The sequence below is a fragment of the Sinohyriopsis cumingii genome, chromosome 12, assembly GCF_028554795.1.
Source record: "Sinohyriopsis cumingii isolate HCF-2022 chromosome 12, ASM2855479v2, whole genome shotgun sequence".
NCBI classification, from domain to species: domain Eukaryota; kingdom Metazoa; phylum Mollusca; class Bivalvia; order Unionida; family Unionidae; genus Sinohyriopsis; species Sinohyriopsis cumingii.
In genome coordinates, this window is record NC_142972.1 from 31,235,984 (window position 1) to 31,257,843 (window position 21,860).

The following is a 21,860-nucleotide window of genomic DNA, read 5'->3' on the forward strand; positions in this document are numbered from 1 at the left end:
ACTTTATGCACTGTGTACGTTTTCCTTGGGTTCATGGACGTCTTTCACATGATACACTAGCACGGCTCAGTATGCTGAGACAAACCTGTTCTACCCTACAGTTTATGAAAAGATGCAATGACACTATGGTACAATACTGCTGGTAACTCGGAACCTGAAGATTTTTTTTTTTAATTTAAAAAAAAAACAATTAAAAGAAGGCAGTATACAATTTTCTTTGCAGCAGTTTTTGTAAATATATTAAAATACCCGTTTGCCTCGATCAGCTGTTCAAAATAGGTAATGCACTTTATTTGATATTTAAGTAAGTACATACGGTAAGAAAGCGCACACTTCGATGTAAATGAAACTGTCAATTTTAACATCTAATGTAACAAGAGCAGGAATCTACAACAAGGAAGTCAGTAACCGTATCCAGATATTCTGGTCCTAATTCGGACCGTTAAGCTATTTCTGCTTGTCAAGGGTTGTCGATCCACTTCGTTCCACGTGAACTACTTACGCCTGTCAACGACATTTGTAGACCTGGTTAGCAAAGATGACCTTTTGACCATTAGTTTCAACATTAGTAGGTTCGGGTAAACTGTATTTAACAGAACGCAATTTACATCATTTAACAGCGAGTTAATTTCATTAATATATATATATATATATATATATATATATATATATATATATCAAAACGTTCATTTTATGAACTTGTCAAGTTGTAGCGTTTATTGGGAGGCACGGTAAAGCTCAGTTGGTAGAATTACATAACCGTTTTGTTATGATAATATCAATGAAAAAAAAACGATACAGTTTATGAAAACACCAAAATAACCTTATATACACTTTAAATATACCCACCCATGCGAACCTAGGTCGACTGCCTCCAGGTGTTCTAAGGAAATGCCATTAACTCCCATTTCCTCGACATGAAATAACCTAAAATGCGTTAAAGTGCCCCTAAAAACAAAACAATTTAGAGCGCGAACTTTGACCTCGCTTGGCATATATCGTTCATACACAGTTGTATCCCTTTAATAGTGTCCCGTTAAGCTCGACTTGGGTGTAATTAGTCAATCACATAAATGGTCTGTTTATAAATTGTTGTTTTTTTTTTTAAGCAGAATGAAAGAAGGATGAAACACGTTAACAAAGTCAAAGATAATAGTAAATAGTACAGACAGGTGAAATTAGCTAGTAATATCACCTGTGTTTTTAAATAATGAGTACTATAACAACTAGCTACGATGTCGTAGCCTCAACTTGATTTTGTTGCGGTTGAGGTACGAGTAAGGGTACTAATATTAGTACTATATAACAACGTATGCTTTAGATATCAGTTACATATCTATTTCAAAGCCCCCACGACTTTATGAGTCGTTACCCTGCTATCACACGCGAGTGTTTTTTTTTACGCGTGCTGCATGACTAAAACTCGTTTTTTTAAAAAAAAAATTGAATGACTGATATGCTAGCAAAATCTCTTAGATAAACGATTTTGCAAACTCAACTGGCGTAAACGATTTTACTTAATCGGCTAGCGTAAACGATTTTGTGAAGCAAAATCCGCCAGTGTAAAAGGTGAGCCTTGCGAGAGAGAACGCTTAAAGCAAGCACCTCCAAGCTAAGTTAACGCGAAGAACTCCGGCTAGATTCGTACACAATTACAGCTAGCAGCAACTATCATTGATCGCAACTATACTGCAAATGGTACATTGTGTGTAGATTCCTTTTGCGAAGAATATATATTATTGATCGCGGCTATAATGGATGCAATGTATTTTATAGAGACCGTTTCCTTTTGCGTGAGAATATTTTATATTATAGAATTACCGCTATACATGTTAAAATGGCGAAAACTTACTTCGCCGATTGATGTGTTTAGTATTGTGAAATGATTTATGGGTGTAGATAATGCGGGGATCATATTAAGTCATTATTTTGCCTAAATGTATCATACAGATTTTCAATGTGTATCAAGAACATCTTAATTAACCAAGTATGGGATTGTCTTCCAACACGAACAATGTAAACTAGTCGAAGCGTATAACTAAAAACCAAAAATATCGTTGTATGATATAGTGCAAGAAAATTTGAAATTGCTGACGTTCAGAAAGCCACACAATGCAGACAGTGAAATAATTAGTGGAGACAGTGACAACAGTGAACAATGAAACAGGCAGGGAAGACGGTAACGGATGTAGGGATTATTAAGAAATAACTTAATCATAGAGATGATGCCAGTATAATAATGTATACATATGCAAAACGCTAGATCTTAAAGCACGAATGTATACTTATTTCCAGTAACAAAATTATATAGTAGTCTACTTGACTTCAGGTCACAATTAGCATTTTCTAATAAAAACTATTACCACATGGGAAATTTCAATCTGGAAGGTTCTAAATGTTTACAAGATAAAACTGTTATTTATAATTTAGAACGTCTTTTACTAAAATTTATAATATAGAACCTGGAATATGTCAGGTACGTCAGGTATATTTGTAGTGGAAACCCATTAACCTAGAACAAGACCCAAATAAACCTGATGACTTCTATTAATAATAATGTTAAACCCATACACATAGAGAATAGTTTAGATATGTATTAGTTGTTTACAAAAAATAAAATAATTCAGGTCAAGTAGAACATAAATTTGTATTCAGTCACGGTTCATTGCAACATTTTAACAGCATATAATCAGAGAAACATAGTTTACTAAAACGTTTTATTTCTTAAGCAAATGCGTTACCTTAGCGTCCTACCTATATCTGTGTTACCTAGATGAAGCACGATTCCTCTACTATAAGGAGGAATTTCTCTTAATTTTAACACAAGAGACAATTTATTTATACACATGCTCGGGAAATCTCTTTTGGGATTATGTACCTGAATATTCTCTTACCATCAAAAGTTCCCCAAGCTATTACACTGAAATTGTCAAATTCATGTCTGGATCTAAGGTAACTCTTTCATGAATGGGGTGTGGTCACTGTCCGTGCAGCTACCACTAACCCGATGAAATTCAGTTCTCTCGTTAGCGAGGCCATGTTATGCAAAAGGAAGCAATGGAAGGTAGACTATGCATGCCAGTTGCCAGATTTAGCTATGTTTAAGGCCAAGCTAACGGAAGTCGTTCATATTTCGTGAGCTTAAAACTTCATTAATTTACCCGATCCTGTTCATTTCCGTTTCATCATCTTCTTCAAGAGAAAATGATGATGAAGTACCCGAAGCAAGCGTCATTATTATTTCCGTTGGATATGCTTTCAACATTGATCACATTATAGAATGCTGGTTTGACGCAGCCGGTTTGGTTTCGTTCGTTGGGTCCACAAGTAATGCGATTTCGCTATTAAATTCATAGGAATGGTCTTGTATGCTCTATTGGTCAGCCGGTTCACTAGTACATAGCCTGTTTATTCACCTTGTCTAATTTGTCCCCAGTCAGAACAGAATACCAAATAAATTATATGGCTTGTGGTCCTGTAAAGCTTGTGCGGTATGGTCGGTGTGGCTGACCAGCTAGCTCACCAGTAGAAGATAAGAGCTGGTGTAGTATGGTTGATATGGACCGCCCATCTGTATCAATTGGTATGAACTGTCTGTCTGTACCAAACTGCGAATCTTTGCATTTGGTTTGTTTTCTTAATATTTTCATGCATGAATTTCATAATTCATACTTGCTGTTATGTGTATCTATATTTTTGTGTACAAGTATTATTCATGGCCGTAAATTGAATAGAATACCTTTAGTTAGATTTTTCCTACGTGACCAAAGTCTCTTATGAGAATAAAATTGCATAGGATCTATAAATAGATTCTGACGTATGTGTTGACAATACTTAATACTAATCTTAATTTTTAAAAAAAAGACTTAATGGGTCCTTTGGACTACGTTTTCATTGGCTGATGGGGTTTCGACGATTCTAGAAGAATTCAATTACTTCCAATTGGTTAGTCTAGGTCATATGAATAGGCAAGTTCGAGGCAAGTGAGTAGCAAGACCCGCTACGTGGAGTATATTGTGCAATATAGTTTCATAGAACTTTATCATGATATTTTTGGATTCAATTCATAATATGGTAAGTTCCTCTAGTCGTAACAGATACAAGGGGATCGTCCGGGATACGATTTTTTTTACAAACCTTTCATAGAAATTGAAATTGTTTAGAAATTGAAATTAATTTTATTTGGAATATTTTTCTATTCTTGCTCATTTGATTTTACACAGTGGAACCAACAAGCTATCATAACGTCATCTAAAGGGGAAAATTTGTTTTTAAAATCCTACCCAGGAGTCCTTGAAAACAGATAAACTGCTCCAACTTGCCACACAGTATGTTCTTTCAGAAGCAAAGTCACCTTGTTAAAGCAAGAAGCAAAAATAGTTGGTTCAATAGTTCGTAGAAAAGAATATTTTGGAATAAACTGCTTTGGTTTTGATTAGTACATATTCATCTAGTTCTAAATAGCAAGTTATGGGATTGAAATTAAAAGAAAGCGTGAGCTTGAAACATAAGAGAGAGAGAGAGATAGAGAGAGAGAGAGAGGAGAGAGAAATAAAAAAGAATGAAAAGAAATGAAAATGAAAATGCAGAAAAAAGAAATGTGTGTGTGATATGGAATTTTAGCGGAGCTTTAACAATATTTCAGTCATATCATTAGTTCTGTATAAGGGGGTATCTCAGCCAAAACCCTATTTTGTATTAGGACGACAACATGATTACCCCCTCCCAGAACCCCATGTTAGTCTATACAAAATATGAAAACAACTTGTTGAGGCCACGGTGTCGATTCAATTATTGATTATCTGTCGAAGACCTATCATTAAATCATCATTGTCATCTTATTAAATAGGGTTGGCGGAGATACCATCCCCTAATAGATAACTACAGCGGTTTTTACTTGAAATCGCTAGCGATTTATATTTATATTTCACACAAAATGTTACACAGCCACTTGTCAAGATATTTTTAAAGTCTCAGCTTTGCTATAATGTAAGACTCGTCATCATGACAGAACAAGTACAGATTAATCTTACCACTAAGAGAGAGCCAGGTTCTAGCAACTTGAAAAAACATTCCATGTGAGACTATTGATTTATCGACATAACATTTGTTAGCTCCTCATCAGCAGTGATCTTTGTGTATTTGTTTTGTAATATCGGATTGTAAAGAATATCAATAACATTAGAAAAGAAACATGTAACCCAAGCAAGCTTACTAAACTACTCTGATATTTTGTGCGAACCAGAGATAACTTTATCTTGTTTCTATTTTTGAAATACTTCCTATACTTCTCATTGTCAAGCATAATCGTCATATATGCTTACCTTGGAAAAGAATTCTTATATATATATATATATATATATATATATATATATATATATATATATATATATATATATATATAAAGAGAGAGAGAGAGATCCAGCACTTAATTGTTAATTGTAATATACGTTGAAGTTGAAATTTTCAAATTGCATTGGCCGCTAGACACTGTATTTTGATATAAAAAAATGTATGTTTTTCCGATTGTGTCCCACTCTCAATCACTAATAAGGGTGTTTAACGCAGACGCGTAACTATGATTAATTTTCAAATAATAACTTGACGCAGCTGCAACAAAACTCCAACGATGTTGTCTCGCATGAGCGAAATGTGGAATATGACCGACACTGCTTTCAGCTCGTTTTGTATATCCACCAATCGCAAGCGATTGGGTAACACTATCAACGTAGTTTATTGACAAAATCAAATGTAGAAACGGGTACGTACGTAGAAGTTATTTTGTTGGCAGGCATATCGATCGCACCTATAACTGTGCATCCGGATTTTTTTAAGATAATTGACATCTGCAGAAGTAAGTGTACTCGCTGATGCTGCACTTATCTCAGCGTCAACATAACATTTATTTATTAGATCAAATGGGGCGACACGATTTTAAGTCGTTGTTATTTTATTTGATCCCATGTTTAACAAACCTGTCATCGCATCACAGGGTTTTTCTACTCGTGATGTAATATTTCCTGCTATCATATCGTCGACGCAATATTTATTTGTTAAATCTGATGTTGCTGATGGAATTGCCATAGTTGTTATTTTATTCGATCCCACGTCCAGAATTCCCAACATAATGTCGCCGGATTTTATCACAATACTGCCCTTGACAAACTTGACATTGGTTACAGAATCGTTATTAGTCAAAGCTGTGTTATCAATTTGAGTATTAAATGTGAATTTCCCTCCCATGTCTGTATTTACAGCCATCGTCACACCAGCTAGTGATAACTTATTATTATCGACCGCACTAAGTTGTGCGTAACTTACCGCTTGTGAGTTATTTATATTATTCAGTTTCAAGATTTATAATTTTGTTTTACTCATATTGATATTTTCGGCAAAACTTTTCTACCTGTGAGTTATTTACGTTGATTGGTGGAAACGTTGTCTCAAGGTCTAGTACTCGCTGACTTGACATACTTAAGTTACCCGTCTTTGTATCGTCAGAGATTTTGAGATAATTTGTTCAATCTACACTTGTAGTACTGGTTGAAGTTACTTTATCTTCTGTTGAGCTCGTGATTCACATACCAAAGTTTGGGTAATAGCTCATTCTTATTATTTCTGCGATATAACATTTTGTGAATACTTGGAATAGAACGAGCATAATCAACTTTGACAAGAAGCGCCCAATCAAACATCATCAACATAACCACGACCTACTGGACTGTCATTATCGGAGAGTAGGACGAACTGGATCGAGCAAAACAAATATTTTGATGAATTTATTACTTAACGACTTGTTCAACTGCAAATGAGTTTATATCTACACGATAAATCCACAGCAAGATAAATACAGGCTGCTCACCGAATACAATAAAAAGCTGAAAAATGAACTTAGGCGTAGGCGAGGATATATTTATCATAAATCAACCCTAAGTTTTAATTCCAATTGCTGAGTTAGATTCTGACGAGCATAAAATAATTGTCTTTTATGACATTCCGCTAAGCAATGAAGAAATGAATAAGATACAGTCTTATTTTTCATTATCGCGCAACAGAAAATGTAATGCAGTTTAAGCTCAAGGATTTTATAACGTGGATCAATTTATTAGGAGAAATACAGGTTGTTTCTTATTATTTGCTACAACGGACAATATCGACGTACAAAACAAAGCACGAGAACAGTGCGTGGTGTATTAAAAGACAAATTTGCCGAACTTTATCATAACGCTACTAGTGATAGCAAACACAACTTTTATTGTTTGATAAGCTAGCAAGAGATCGAAAACTTATGTTCAGATGTGGAATAGATAAGCTTTTGGAATGTGAAAATTAATCTAACGTTAAACATAGGAAAATTAGTCTAACAGTCAAAATTTAAAATTAGTCGAACAAAAAAAAAAAAACGAGAAAAGAACGCTAAACGGATAGAGGTTCTAACGCAAAAGCTGGATTTTAAAAGAAGGTTAAGCAGGAACTTCGATTTATACAGCAAACCTCAGAAGAAACCAGTGACTGAGGCTGTACTTCGTAAACTTTCAGATATTTCTGCGGTATCACCAGATAATCTTAAAAAGTTATCGGAGAAAGGACTACTTGGCATAGTTGAAGAAGGACAGAAGAAAGTTATGGAAAAAATAGGAGACCCTAGTGTGGTACAAGAAGAGGTCAGAAATTTAATCTCTGAATCAATACAACGTCAGGAAGTATTATAAGTGAAACTAAAAGCTCTTACTGATATCCTGATTTCAAAAATGTCAGAGGAGGATCTACTTAACAATAAAATATCTTATAACTGTTGGCAGCAGCGGTATTTAATCAAATAATGTCAGCTCATTCCAAACAATAACACATTACAATCAAGAATAACACTTAAAAATAACTTATTTATCGAACTCAGCAGCTAAGACACAATCGGATCATTACTCGGATTTAATAAACAACGGTATGGATCTGCAACAGTATGCAAAAGTTCATGTGATAGTGAATCAGTTGTCAATGTCACAAATGGAAATACGATTTTAGTAAACTGCTGTATTGCAACTGGATCGTATTCAGCACAAGGTCGCCAAGGCCAAACTATTTATATTTTTAATCCTGATGTCCTACCAGGATCGCTAAAGGAAGTAAATCCAAAACAAATAATCTCCTATCATGTCAGTGTCGAAAGTCAAATATCCTCTATCATGATGACTACCACTCTGTTGACCTAGTGGTTAGATGCAGGAGGTCGTGGGTTCGATCCTCGGCCGAGTCCTATCAAAGACATAAAAATGGTACTAACAGCTGCCTCGCTTGGCGCTCAGCATTAAGAGGTTAGTGTTAGGACTGGTCGGCCTGGTATCAGGATAATGTAGCTGGGTGAGACATCATACTACATGTCTCCGGCAGTGCCAGACATCACTATAAACTGCCACACTGCAGGCATCGTAGCAATGTGACTGAAAAATTGTTAAAGCTACGAAAATAATCCAAATCACATCACATCCTGATGACACTGACTGATCAATCAGGTCTCAACAATGTAATTGTACCATATTTCTGCACTTGAGGTCGATCGGTTAACTGATCAGAGTGAGCTAGCTCACCAAAGTCAATTTTGTCAGAACGTTTTATATAACAAAATGAAACAAAGAAATGTTTATCAAAGAAATATCGTAGGAGGTTTCTTCGGAAATATATTCTCTAAAATAATTGAAAATGTATATGGAATTGCAAGAAAGTTGTGCCTATTGCGTTAGAAGAATCAAAACCTTTTCCCACCGCATCCTTATCTCCAGCGGGTACAGCTGTTGGACAGAAGATTGTTGACAAAATAAAAGGACAATCTGCACAGCAGATCATCGCAAGCGTTAGGGATATAAAAGAAGTAATTTCTAAAATATCACCAACATCAGAAACTACTGCGGCGTTGATAAAAACGACAAAATATCTGCTATCTCCGCCAGGCGAATAAATTATTAGATAAGTGATAACAAAAATAAAATCACTAGAGACACCTCCAGTTCGAATGTGGTCCAATATTGCCTCGATTTAGTGTAAAACGCTCGCGATTTTGTCTAACAGTACCAGATAAAGAATGTCTGTCAAAAATTACCTTGACCTGACCGAGGAATAACTATTGATACCTCAACAACAGAAAATGAGTATGTCGAGTAGCTTCATGAAAATTCAAACGAGTCTAACAAAATGGGTATAGGAACCTTTAACACACGTGATGAAGGTATGTTTCTACTTCCGCATAAAGCCGTGCTTGAAGTACGAGGTAGAATCGGAACGACTGCTGATGGTGCTATTGCAGCTGAAATACAAATGGCACTTGTCAATAAAAGCTGAAGTTTTTTTTAAAAACGCCAGATATCAACTAGCTAATCAAACAGCAGAAGATATTTCTATGCACCTGCCAATAGTAAGTAATATTCTTAATGTGGTTTCGTTCAGCGAAGATTACTCGAGATCTGTTCCAACAAAGATACTGGAACTGGAGCTTTTGCAACGGATAGTTGTATTTATAACACCGCGATTGCACCTGGTGCTGATGCTGGCGTAGATTTTATAATTGTTAGAAACTTTCTTATTGCAAATACCGCTGCAATTCTAACTACTGCACCAGATGCACTTGCAGATGTTGCTGCAATAAGAGTCTCGTTGACTGACGCGTGTAATATTCTTTGTGTTACCGCACCATGTCCCGCAGATGATGCAACTGCAGTGCTAGCCATCGTAAACATAATAAGTACGAGAAATAAAATTTGTAATGAGGGATATACTAAACGAAGAGCGTTAGCAGCTAGCCAAAGTCAAAATAACAATGATGCTACCACTGAGCACAATATTTGGGTTTTGCAGAGACTATAACAAAGTATTTCGCGTTATCAAGCATTCACTTATACTTGACCGAGCAGACCAGAACGAAGGTCTGATGAGAGCTGCAGGACCTGTTATGTATCAGTTTGAAATTTTACATTTGGCGCTGTGGATGCCACGAGTTGTTCCATCTATCGATAAAATAATTGAACTTGACGCAATGTTGATCACGTTTACCAATAATTTTTATTTTACGAAACATAAAATTTATCAAGCGCAGTACCAAATTCGCGTATGATAGCACGTGGAGAATAACACCAACACTAACGCAACAGTTACCAAGATACGTATTTATTGTGTTTCAACGACAAGACTGACGTAATTGTCAACTACAAAACAACTCTGTTTTTGATAGTCCAGATGTCAGACGAATATTTGCCGAATTGTGTTTCAACGACAAGACTGACGTAATAGTCAACTACAAAACAACTGTTTATGATAGTCCAGATGTCAGAGGAATATTTGTCAGGTCTAAACAGTATCCAGAACGAGCAATCGAATGTAATTTTGCAGCTTATGCTGCATTATTAGCTGATAAAAACGTGTCTATTGCGTAAATGTATCTCATGGAGGCAATGCAAAAAATCAGGATGCTAACAGTGGATCTCAAATTTCAATCGATGAGTTTTGAATACTTTATCCCATATTTCTTTTTGACATCAGTAAGCATAGCGAACGAGCTATTCGATCGACGTCAGATATAGACGTTAATGGACTCTTGGACAAATTCCAGCTGTTAATTATTACGCTTATGCGCTAATTGTATATAACAGCTTCTTCACAATTGACGCTACAAAAGGCAGGATGACTATCCAGGCATAAATATGAACGGTATAATTTTACCAAGCAAATGGAAATAAAATATAAAATATATTGTACATGAAAAGGATTTATCGCCAGGACAAGTTAAGAAAGCTAACACACGATATCATTGAACGGCAATATATTTCCCCTGAATATAAATTTCGGAAGCCCGAGTGCTGACGTTCTGCCAACAAAACTGATGCTAACACAGCAGAAGCTCAATAAAATGCAACTGCGCAAGCTATTTATTTTAAATTTATCGTAGCGCAAGTTACTGCAATGTCTCGAAGTATAGAAATAAGCGGGGGATTTCTGGAACCTGCACTGGAAATTATTGCAAAAACGGTTCTGCCCAAATTACTACCAGTTCTATGAACATTAGGGATAACTGTTGTTTCGGGGGCGATATCCGGGGAGACAAAGAAGGCTGTGTCTGGTGATGGAATCAAACATTTAGTAATCTATTGATTTTGTCTAACTATTACAAATAAGAAAATGCATGACAAACGTAAACCTACAACAAAATGTAACAAACTAAAAAAAGAGAACCTCAAAGACGAACCGGAAAGCAATACAAGGGCCGTTGCTAGCAGGAATAGCTGAAAGTTAAAGGACTGGTTGATTTTCTGAAATTTATATTACAATTTACACCTAAACCTAGCTTGGAAAACGACAGAATTGCAATTTTATCTAACAAGCAAATATAAAAATTACTACATATCTCCTGAAGTGCAGACGTAAAACGGAAAATACAGACGAAACCATGGAATCTACTAGGAATAACAGACTATTGCTGAAAAGTATATGTGCTGCCTGTGGTAAGAAAAATGTGATCCACTATTACCTGGAGATCAGGGAATGTTAAGAATTCTTAATACTATTTTAGTTGACGATTAAATTGTAATAAAAATGCAAAGCCAGTTTGCAAGCAAAGCGTCTACATGTGAAGTTGACGACGATCTCTGTACAGAGCAGGATAAAATAGTAACTTTTTGTCAGTTTTGCAATCAGCGAGCTGTAATCGGATCCGGCTTAGATATTCATAAGTTAATTGGCAAATTACCAAAACCTAGCCATGGATGGACCCTGCCATTTCACTAGTTCACTGTACCTTTGAATCCACTTGATAAGCAGCTTGATGAAAATGACAATCCGTTATAAGGTCAAGAGTCTTACAATCAGGTCGAAGAAATCGCAATGCATCATGACATATATTACCGTGACAACGAAAACGATAAATCTGGTTTGGACCGTATTATCCTTCATGTGTTAAGTAATATGAAACCTACGATAACAGAGATGTATGACATTACGATAACAGAGATGTTTTATCTTACAGATTATCCACACAAAAGAACATCGGATTTCAATGCAACGACAACAAAATAATAATAGGAAAGTTTAAGAATGAAACAAATTTTGTTTCTATTGTTGAGTTTATCGGATCGCGTAGTAAAATGTACTGTCTAAAATTAGCTGATAATAAAGTTAAGAAACGAGCCAAAGGATTCAAAAGAAATATAGTCGGTAAGTTGATAGGATTCGATAATTATAAGGCTGCGCTAGACGAGTTTTCTAGTTATGTAGCGATGACGTCAATAAGATGAAATTGTCATAAAATTGAGACTGATGTTTTTTTTTAAAATCTGGTCTTCGTAATTTTGATGATAAAAGATACTGCTCTGATGGGATCAATACATTTGCGTTAGGATATAAAAAAGTATTGATTTTAGCAAGGTGGAATCTTTAGATTGGTTGTTACAGTAAATCGCTAGCGATTCGTGTACATTTTGTGTAAATGTAAGGTATAGTGGAGTGCAAGGCACTCTAATTTTGTGTGGAATTAAATATAATTCGCCAACGATTTCAAGTAAAATCCGCAGTATTTGTGTATGGTGGGGGTATCTCAGCCGACCCTATTTTGTATGTCAACGATGATGATTCAATGATCGGTCATCTACAGGTAATCAATAATGAAATTGATACTTTTGCCTCAACAAGTTGTTTCAAATTTTGTTTAGACCAACATTAGGGTCTGGGAGGGGGTAATCATGCAGTCGTCCTAATACAAAATAGGGTTTTGGCTGATATACCCCCTTATACACAACAACTCATATCGCTACGATGTCTGCAGCGTGGCAGTTTACAGTGATGTCTAGCACTGGGGCATCATACCGCAGACATGTAGCTTGATGTCCCACCCAGTCACATTATCCTAATCCCAGCCCAACCAGTCCAAACACTAAGCTCTTAATGCTTAGAGCCTAGCGAGGCAGCTGTTAGTTCTATTTGTACAAGTCTTTGGTATGACTCGGCCAGGGTTTCGAACCCGCGACCTCTCACATCCGAGGCGGACACTCGAACCACTAGGCCATCGGAGCGGTCGAAAAAGAAAGAAATTCAAATGCATGAAGAAGAAAGATTTATGTATACAAAAAGAAGAAAACGAGATTAATATGCAGGGAAACTGAGCTACAAATTCAAAAAAGATGAAAGAAAGACAAATTCAGAACGAAAAGAGATACGCACGAAATTGCAAATTCAAAAGGAAAGACGAAGATAATTTAGAAAAAAGAAAAAGAGATGCAAATGATATTGCAGATACAAAAAGAAGATAAATAAAAAGGAGTTAAAATTTAAAGAATTGGAACTGACAAGCAGAAACTACTCCACTCATCAAAGTTGTTTTTGATGTTACAATAAATATTAAATTAGCAGCCCCTTTTAAGGGAAAATATCTAGATCACTACTTTTTCACATTTAGAAAAAAATAGCAGAGAATTCAAAATGGCCAAGAGAACACTGGGCTTTGTTATTACAGAGTGTACATATTAGCAAAGCTCGTGAAGTTTATACTTCACTGTCGGTAGAAACTTGTGCTGATTATAATTTGGCACGGGAAACATCCTGAGTTGGTACCCGAGGCACATCAACAGAGGTTTCAGAATTGCAAAAGAGAAAATAGCCAAACCCATGTCAGCTTTTCTTGGGAAAGAGAACAACTATTTGACAGATCGTATACATCTAAAAAGATTTTATACAGATTATGACAGATTAGTCGAAGAATTCAAGAACTGTGTCTATAATAACGTCAAGACCTTGATGAACAGATACTTTAGAAAACGTTGATCATACAGCTAACGAATATTCCCTGGCTCATAAAGTTTCATTTGTCCATCAATTTTCCTCTCAGCAAACAAGTCTCAAGCGAGCACTTACAAATTTCAATCTGGTACAACTAATAAGAATCCAACATCTGATAAGAATGGTCAGAAATCATTGTCTCCCCCTGACTTATTTCAGGAAAATATGGCACTTTATTTCAGATTGCTTTAAGTTAAAAAATAAGATACAAATAAAGACCAGTTATAAATGTTATTGTTTCTCAGAGGTCAAGGTCATGATCATTTATAGGAAACACTACAGTTGTGGGGTCAAACAAACCCCAGTCCAATTTCATTAAGCAGAATTATGAGCGAAATCATGTCGAACGGATATATGTAACCTATTTGTTATTTGACTAATCCTATTTCCATTATATTAGGGGCTATATGAAGTGTCAGAATCCTTTATTATCAAGTTCTGGTTCTCTTGTCCATGCCTCAAAGCCCTCTTCATGCTAGACATTATGGTCCTTATGCGGTTCAAAAGAAGGCACCTTTAATTATATCATCAGCACTCCTGAGGTAGAAACAGAAACTCGGCCTCCTCAATATGTTAAAACAGTACGTTGATTGAGATAGCTCTATAAAGCATTAAGTAAATTTAGTCGTTCCTGTCCCACAAAGTGAATATTAATATGAGATACAACTAGATTGTAATGACTTTGGTTTCACTAGACTACACAATTCTGAAATATTAAAGAATCTGGACAATAAATTTTCACATCTACAGCCACAAGAAAGAAAAAATAGTTAAAGCAGTTAATATGTGAATATGAACACTTGTTCCCAGATATTCCAACTTGAACAAATTCTGCAATGATGATAAAATTGTATATTCCAAACCTGTAAAACAACACCCTTGCAGGCTAATCCTCTCAAGCAGGAATGTTAAAAAAAGGAAGTAGAATATTTGTTGGTAAATGCCCTATTGAACGAAGCAAAAGGAACTGGAGTTCACCATGTATTCTAGTGGTGAAATCTGGTAATTCTTTCTGTATGTGCACTGATTACAGAAAGTTGAACAGTGTCACCAAAACTGACTCATTTCATATACCAAAAATTTATGACTGTATCAACCAGTTTGGAAATGCAAAATATGTCACCAAGTTTGACCTGTCAAAAGGATTCTGGCAGATTCCACTTATGGATACAGCCAAAAACATTTCAGCCTTGAAACTCCAGATTGATTCTAGAAATAAAGTTATGCAATTGGGTATGAAAAATTCTCCCTCTACATTCCAGCATTTAATTGTTACGTATACCCGATTTAATATACATTTATTTTGTTTGTTTGTCAGTTTTAAATTGTTTTTCTTACATGCTATTGTAATGTAAATTTATTCACTGGATATGATATTTTTGCAGAAAATTGGTTGACCTGAATCATTCTTTTCATAAACACCAGGTGTTGGCCTGGATGCTGACCTTGATTCAAAATTAGAAAAGAAAGTTCTATTTTTATTTTAAAACGATTAGTTGTTGTCAAGGTCATGATGGGGCTTTGGGTTTAAGATTTAAACAACTTTTTTCTTTTTTATTTCACAGAGAAAATGATTGGTTTTCGTCAGGGTCATTTTTGGCGTACGTGATATAAACACGACCACGTGCCCCCCCCCCCCCATTTCGCAATTCTGGTGCTTTCCTTAACTACGCATTTGTTAGTTTTGATAGAGATTGATTTCTCAGTTTTGGACTTTTTATACTGATGTCAAGTTATTTTGATGTAGCCAGATCTTGAGCTATAATTTTCTTCAGATCAGTTGGATTTCAAAAGGAGTCTTTTTGTCTCTGGAAATATTTTGATGAGCGCTCATATAGAAATTTTGGAAAGACATTGATTACAAATTTAATTTGGATTTCCAACACCGGAGTGCCATTATTTGTATTTCTACACAGAACTGTAGATAAGCACAGTACTGACTACAGCATACATCATCATCATCCATCTTGGATTTTCCATCAGAACATTTGTTACTAGGACTTTTGCAATTTAATTTGTGGATTATTATTAGATTATTTTTGGATTTGATTCTTGAAACCGTAAGTTCTCCTTTTTTCATTTTTAAAGAACTCTTCCAGGAAAATAAATTATTTGTTAAATTTTAAAAAGCTTGTTGTTTTCACTCCTTCTGTGTTACTGTTTATTCAAGCCTAAACACATAATATAATGAACATAGTAACATCTGGTATAGATAGCTGTGATGCAAACATCAACATCATTATTTGCAACGTTTCCAAGAAGGATCACTTGGAAACTATTCAGAAATTCTTTGTTTGAGGCAAATTTGACAAGTAATTTAAGTAAGTGTTCTGCCAAGCTTGTGTCATATTTTTAGGACATATTTTGGGGCATGGTCAAGTAAAGTCTGTAGAAGCTAAGTTTAAAGCTATCTCTGAATTCTTTGTGTCTATCAGTAAAAAGCAACTAATGCATTTTTGGGTATGGATGGATTTTATCGGAAATTTTGCTCACATTTTTCCATAATTGCTGAGACTCTGACCAATTTATCAAGTAAGAAGACCATATTGTATTGGTCTGAAAAATGGTAGGAGGCATTAAATAAATTCCAGGTCATACTTAAAATTACACCAGTTCTTTCAGAGCCAGATTTCAACCCATCATTAAAGATGTCCATTGATGCAAGTGAAGCAGGGGTTGGTGGCATATTAATTCAGGAAGCTAAAAATGGTGTAGATCATCCAGTGTGCTATTTCTCTAAAATATTAAATAATCACCAGAGAAATTATTCCACTATCAAAAAGGAATATTTGGCTTTAATTTTGGCTTTACAACACCCCGACGTGCACATTAATTCTGCTCTTTCTACAACCACCCTTAATTTCATCTACAAACTGAAAGTAAAATCAATGATAGAGTTTGATGTTGCAAGAACACAACACCGATATTTGGGAAAAGAAAATTTAACTGCAGTATGGGAGTTTTATGTTGCTTTATTTTGTTTACATTATTATATAATTATTATACATATTCCTGTGGAATTTCATTATTATCATTTGTGTTTGATTAATATGGATAAAGAATGTTGGTGAGGCAAATCAGTGATTATAAATGATGCAGTTTCTGCCTCTGTATAGGATGGGATGGAGAGAGCTATCTTGCCACTGGCATGTCCATGTGCTCTTCAAAACGCCCTTATTTCCATATCTAACTGTAGCACATGTTATTAACGATGGAATAAATTTGAAATAAACACGGTTCATTTTCATTATTATTATTTTTTAAAACAGAAGGTACTTATAATCATCCTAAAGAAAGAATCAACACCTTATAGTTTTAATTCATTTATTGCAGCAGTAAAGAGCTGACATATCCGTTAAAATTTTAAAAAAATTATTTGACAATTCTTCAAACATATTTATTACACTTTCTACTTCAAAATAATACAACTTAAATAGAGATTCATGCAAAAGAAAGTTCCAAATGCAAGAGACAAAATTTGATAAAAGTAGCCCATTGAAAAATTTGAACTATGTGTCTGTGAATAATGAAATCAAAGACATAGTTAACACATGATAAAATACAATATTATCAATGAGAGTAACTGTACAAAATTTTGTTTGCAAATACAATGCAATATTAATTTCAAATAATCAAATGGTAGTCAGGTAAATTTGACTGAATCGAGGTCTTTCTTTTAAGTTCATGTTCTTGCTTCTAATTCATCCATATCTGGGAGGACATGCTTGCCAGCAGCATACTTCATGATGAACAATTTAAAAACTGAAGAAGAACAGACATTCTGGCTTTGTTCTGTCCAAGAAATGTATTCATTTAGATCCTCACATTTTTAAATTAATATAAACTTTAATTACTTTTGCAACACATATACACACATGAATCTGTAAATAAGCAAGCACAGATCCCTTTAAGTCATACCCAAGATAAGTTTCGAACCTATCAGTAAATTTGTCCAAAAGCCAAATATTCATGGTAAGCTCCACAGTAACCTTACAAACTTTAATATCATGTAAATGCATAGGATATCAGGTGTCTCCAATATGTATCTACTAGTAATTTCCAATCCTACCCACTGGCTTTAAGTGCTGGCAAATAATATCAAAGCATAATAATTACAAACCATATCTTGACATAATACTGACTCAAGATTTGTATCATCTGGTTCTAAATCTTTACCCATATCTTTCAGACTTAATATCAACTAAATCTATGAACTGACAATCAATGAAACTTTCTTAAAAAAAAAAGTAACATCACCAGAATTCTTTTCCAGTCTACTTACCTGAATAAATATTTATTATATCCATATTAATTTTCAATCTCCAGAAAGAGTAAAAAATTTGCTGTCATTTCCTACAAACAAGAAAACTATTGTTTTTGTTGCTACAACAATTAAAAAATAAAAAAAATGTATCCCTTTTTTGCAGAACAAAATATAGCCAAAAGTTGTCTTAAACAAGAAGAGATTTGGAAATTTATTCAGCAAAACATTACAACCCATTTAGAGAAGTTCATATTTGGTAACATTAGCAAGTTTTCCAAGTTTTGATGAATTTGAAAACATAAATATTAAAGGCATTTTTAGGTTTAGTGTTGTGTTCAATGTCATCAATGAAAATGTCAGTTTGCCATTAATTCTAAAAGATTTTCCTAATAATGCCACTAAAGAACCAACACAAAAAAAGTAAACAAGGCACCTGTCTTTGCTGAGGTATCAAATAAAGATAAGGCTGAATCTGTAAATAGCATGAGAAACAAAAACAAAGAGGAAAAGCAATTGCTAAATATTACGTTGTTCTGTGAGGTGCACTTTTAAAGAAGTGAGTGAAATTACCGCTGTAGAACTTGACTACAATATTGGTTGTTTCTTCTTTCTATCTACAAGTTTGACAGGCACAAGTACAAGCAAGATACCTGAAATAGCTGTCACAGGTCAGCTGACAGGTAACTTTGTGAGAAGAATTATCCAAGGAGTTTAATGATAAGGAATTCAGTACTTTTTAGAGAATTTTGGCTTCTAAGCATAATGACCTGATGCAAAAGGGAAAGGAAAGTAGACCTAAAGTTGACACCAGGCCGACCAGTCCTAAGCCTGACTAAGAAAGAGGAAATAATTCTTGCTGAAAATGTAATGGATTGCAATGACCAAGAGCCCAAATATAATGTGGCTCAAAATACTATGGTGATTGGACTGAGAGGCAGAACAGAAAACCAAAAACTGCACTGGGGATACAGACCTTAAAACTGACAGGGTATGAATACCTTGAATTTAATGAATGTGAAACAAAAACTCCTGCAGGTGAAAAGCAGGGTACTCACCAAAGGGCATTCTGACCAAAACAATACACCTGTCCCTAAGCTCCTGAAAATTGCCCTGTTGTGGTTTACAATTTTTTCCATATTAATCATCCAGAAAGTATGAATCTACCTGAATTGTCACAAATGTCTACATGAATCGGGTTTCAAAATTTGGTACAAATAACGGCTTTTAGGTGAACACAAGCTGTGCACAATCATGAAAGATCTGTCATCCAAAGCTAACCTTCCTGAACCACAATCTATTTGCACCAAACTTCTTCATGCTGGAATAGCTCCTATAACAATACAGGCCACAAAAATGTGCAAAGCATTCACAACTATGGTATAGCCTCATGTGATGTGCCAAAGGAAACGAGTAACATTCTCTGCAACAAATCTGGTGTATCAAGTTCCAGCAACGTGTCCAATTCCACTGTAAATAACTTTCAAAATAAAGTTGTCATTCCCATGGCATGTCCCCATCAGAGCCTCTCATGACGTCCCACCCAAAACAACCAACCATCAGAAAGAAACTCAAGTCATTTAGCCGATGAAATCTTCCATGATGCAAAATTTGAAAACTGCACAATAACTTTAAATCAGATATAAGTCTGCTTCCCCCAAGTATGAAACAATTTGTGTTACTAACAGCAATAGTAGTCAAATTCAGTGGCTGCTGCTTCACAAGCTTCATAAAACTAATACTCCTAATTCATTCATAAAACTAATACTCCTTATTCAGTTTATGCTTTAAGACAAGAAGCTGAAATGTGTTGCAATTTCTTGTGTTTTTCAGCTACATAAAATGCTTTTTTTAATTAATTTCAAATTGATAGTTAAATAATAAAATTAGTTATGTCATATATATGTTGTTGTTGTTGTTGTTGTTGTTGTAGTGTTTAACATCATTTTTCAGCACACGATAGGCTATACATGGTGACCAGTATTAATGGTGGAGGAAGAAACCGTGAAAACCCCCGGAAAGAACCACCAACCCATGAGAAGCTACTGGCAAGCTTTCTCACGTACCCACACTGGCCAAATCCGAGACTCGAACCAACGCAGACAGAGGTGAGATGGCAGTGATCTGTAATGGAGAGCTCTTTAAACCACTCTGCCACTCGGGGCCCATGTCACACACACACACACACACAGATATATATATATAATATATATAGATATATGGTAACATGATCTAGATTGTTAGATCATGTCTTGTCAATGACAGATCATGACTAAATGCTTAATGTCTTGCAATAATCCAGATCGTCTGATCCTGATCTAGCAATCAGGATCACATTACTGTCATTATATATATATATATATATATATATATATATATATATATATATATATATATATATGTGTAGTGTAGATTTCTACTCTTCGTATAAGCAATTAATTTGCCTTCAGCAGTTACAAGAAGTAGATTTAGTATATACGTAAAGGAATCAACATTAAAAAAAGAAGAATAAAATCTCAGGCTTTAACAATCTCTTTTTGCACAAGTCTCGTTCATTTACAGCACTAAATGTAGTTCTTGTACGACAGAAGTGATTACAAACTGTATATCTTACAAAAAAGAATACAATCCAGCTCGTCTTACTTCTAAAGATAAAACTTTACATGTCAATAATGAGAAATCAAGTCTTTAGCCAGTATTCCTACATTACTTATTCACCAGACAATTTTGGATATGGAAAAAGAGAACACAGTATACTTTCTTAACTTGATGAAAATCTATCTATACACTAGAGCGCTTAGCCATTAGCAAGATGAATGGAATCTATGTGATGTAACAACATTTGCAGGACACGTTTCATTATCAATGTGGGATTTTGGGGAAAATACTTATAACTGCTGCATGTCCATAAACCAATTTAAAATATGAGTGCATGGATTATGAATTTATTTGAATTTTCTCCTACAATCTGATAGTAAGTGGTCTATTTTCCCACAGCCAAATTTAAAAAAAAATGTTTATTACAGGATACATAAAATCAGCATTATCATTTTGTCGGGGCACTGATTGTCACATCACAACCTCTGACCCTCATGTCTGATGGGGGATCAACAATGATATGATTGTACAGCTCTTCCAATGGCAGCTCTGGATCAGATTTGGCCTTCTCTGCAGCTTCATCGACTTCCTTCCTCACATCAGATTCAATATTCTGAAAGATTACAAACATTACACATCAAAAGTTGAGAAAAATGATTCAAGATGAAATACAATAACAATTCTAATTCAAACACCCGTTTCAGTATTTTGTTAGTAATTTGTAATGTTTTTTTTTTTAAATGAAGCTTTAACAATCGTAGTCATATTGCTATGATGTCTACAGTGTGGCAGTTTATAGTCATGTCTAGCACTGTAGCCCCATGTTCCACCCAGTCACATTATCCTGACTCTAGGCCGACTAGTCCTAACACTAACCTCTTAATGCTGAGCACCATGTGAGGCAGCTGTTGGTAAAACTCATGCAAGTCTTTCATACGATTTGGCCAGGGTTCAAACCTGTGACCTCTGCATGCAAGGTGGACGTTCTAACCACTTAAGTCAAAGTTAATTTTATAAGGTTTCAATTAGATGGGCACAGAAGATATTTGTTTGCACCTCACAGGGAACTTGTCAATCTCTCGAAGCTGATACACTTTGTGACATTAACAAATTCCATGCGAGGTGCAAACAATGACCTTGATACTAACTTATATATGCAGAAATTTGTTATTCATAGCATAAACAATGA

At 35.0% G+C, this 21,860-nt stretch overlaps 1 protein-coding gene across 1 annotated transcript in view; it reads right to left on the reverse strand.

The window, feature by feature from the left end:
* Positions 1-17,119: 17,119 nt before the first annotated feature.
* LOC149786194 (pyruvate dehydrogenase E1 component subunit alpha, mitochondrial-like) overlaps positions 17,120-21,860 on the reverse strand; it is a 46,705-nt gene continuing 41,964 nt past the window's right edge. The window contains exon 9 of the mRNA XM_089976551.1: positions 17,120-21,284. Within this exon, the coding sequence (XP_089832677.1) occupies positions 21,120-21,284 (165 nt within the window). The 3' untranslated portion in view covers positions 17,120-21,119. The remainder of the gene's footprint in view (positions 21,285-21,860) is intronic.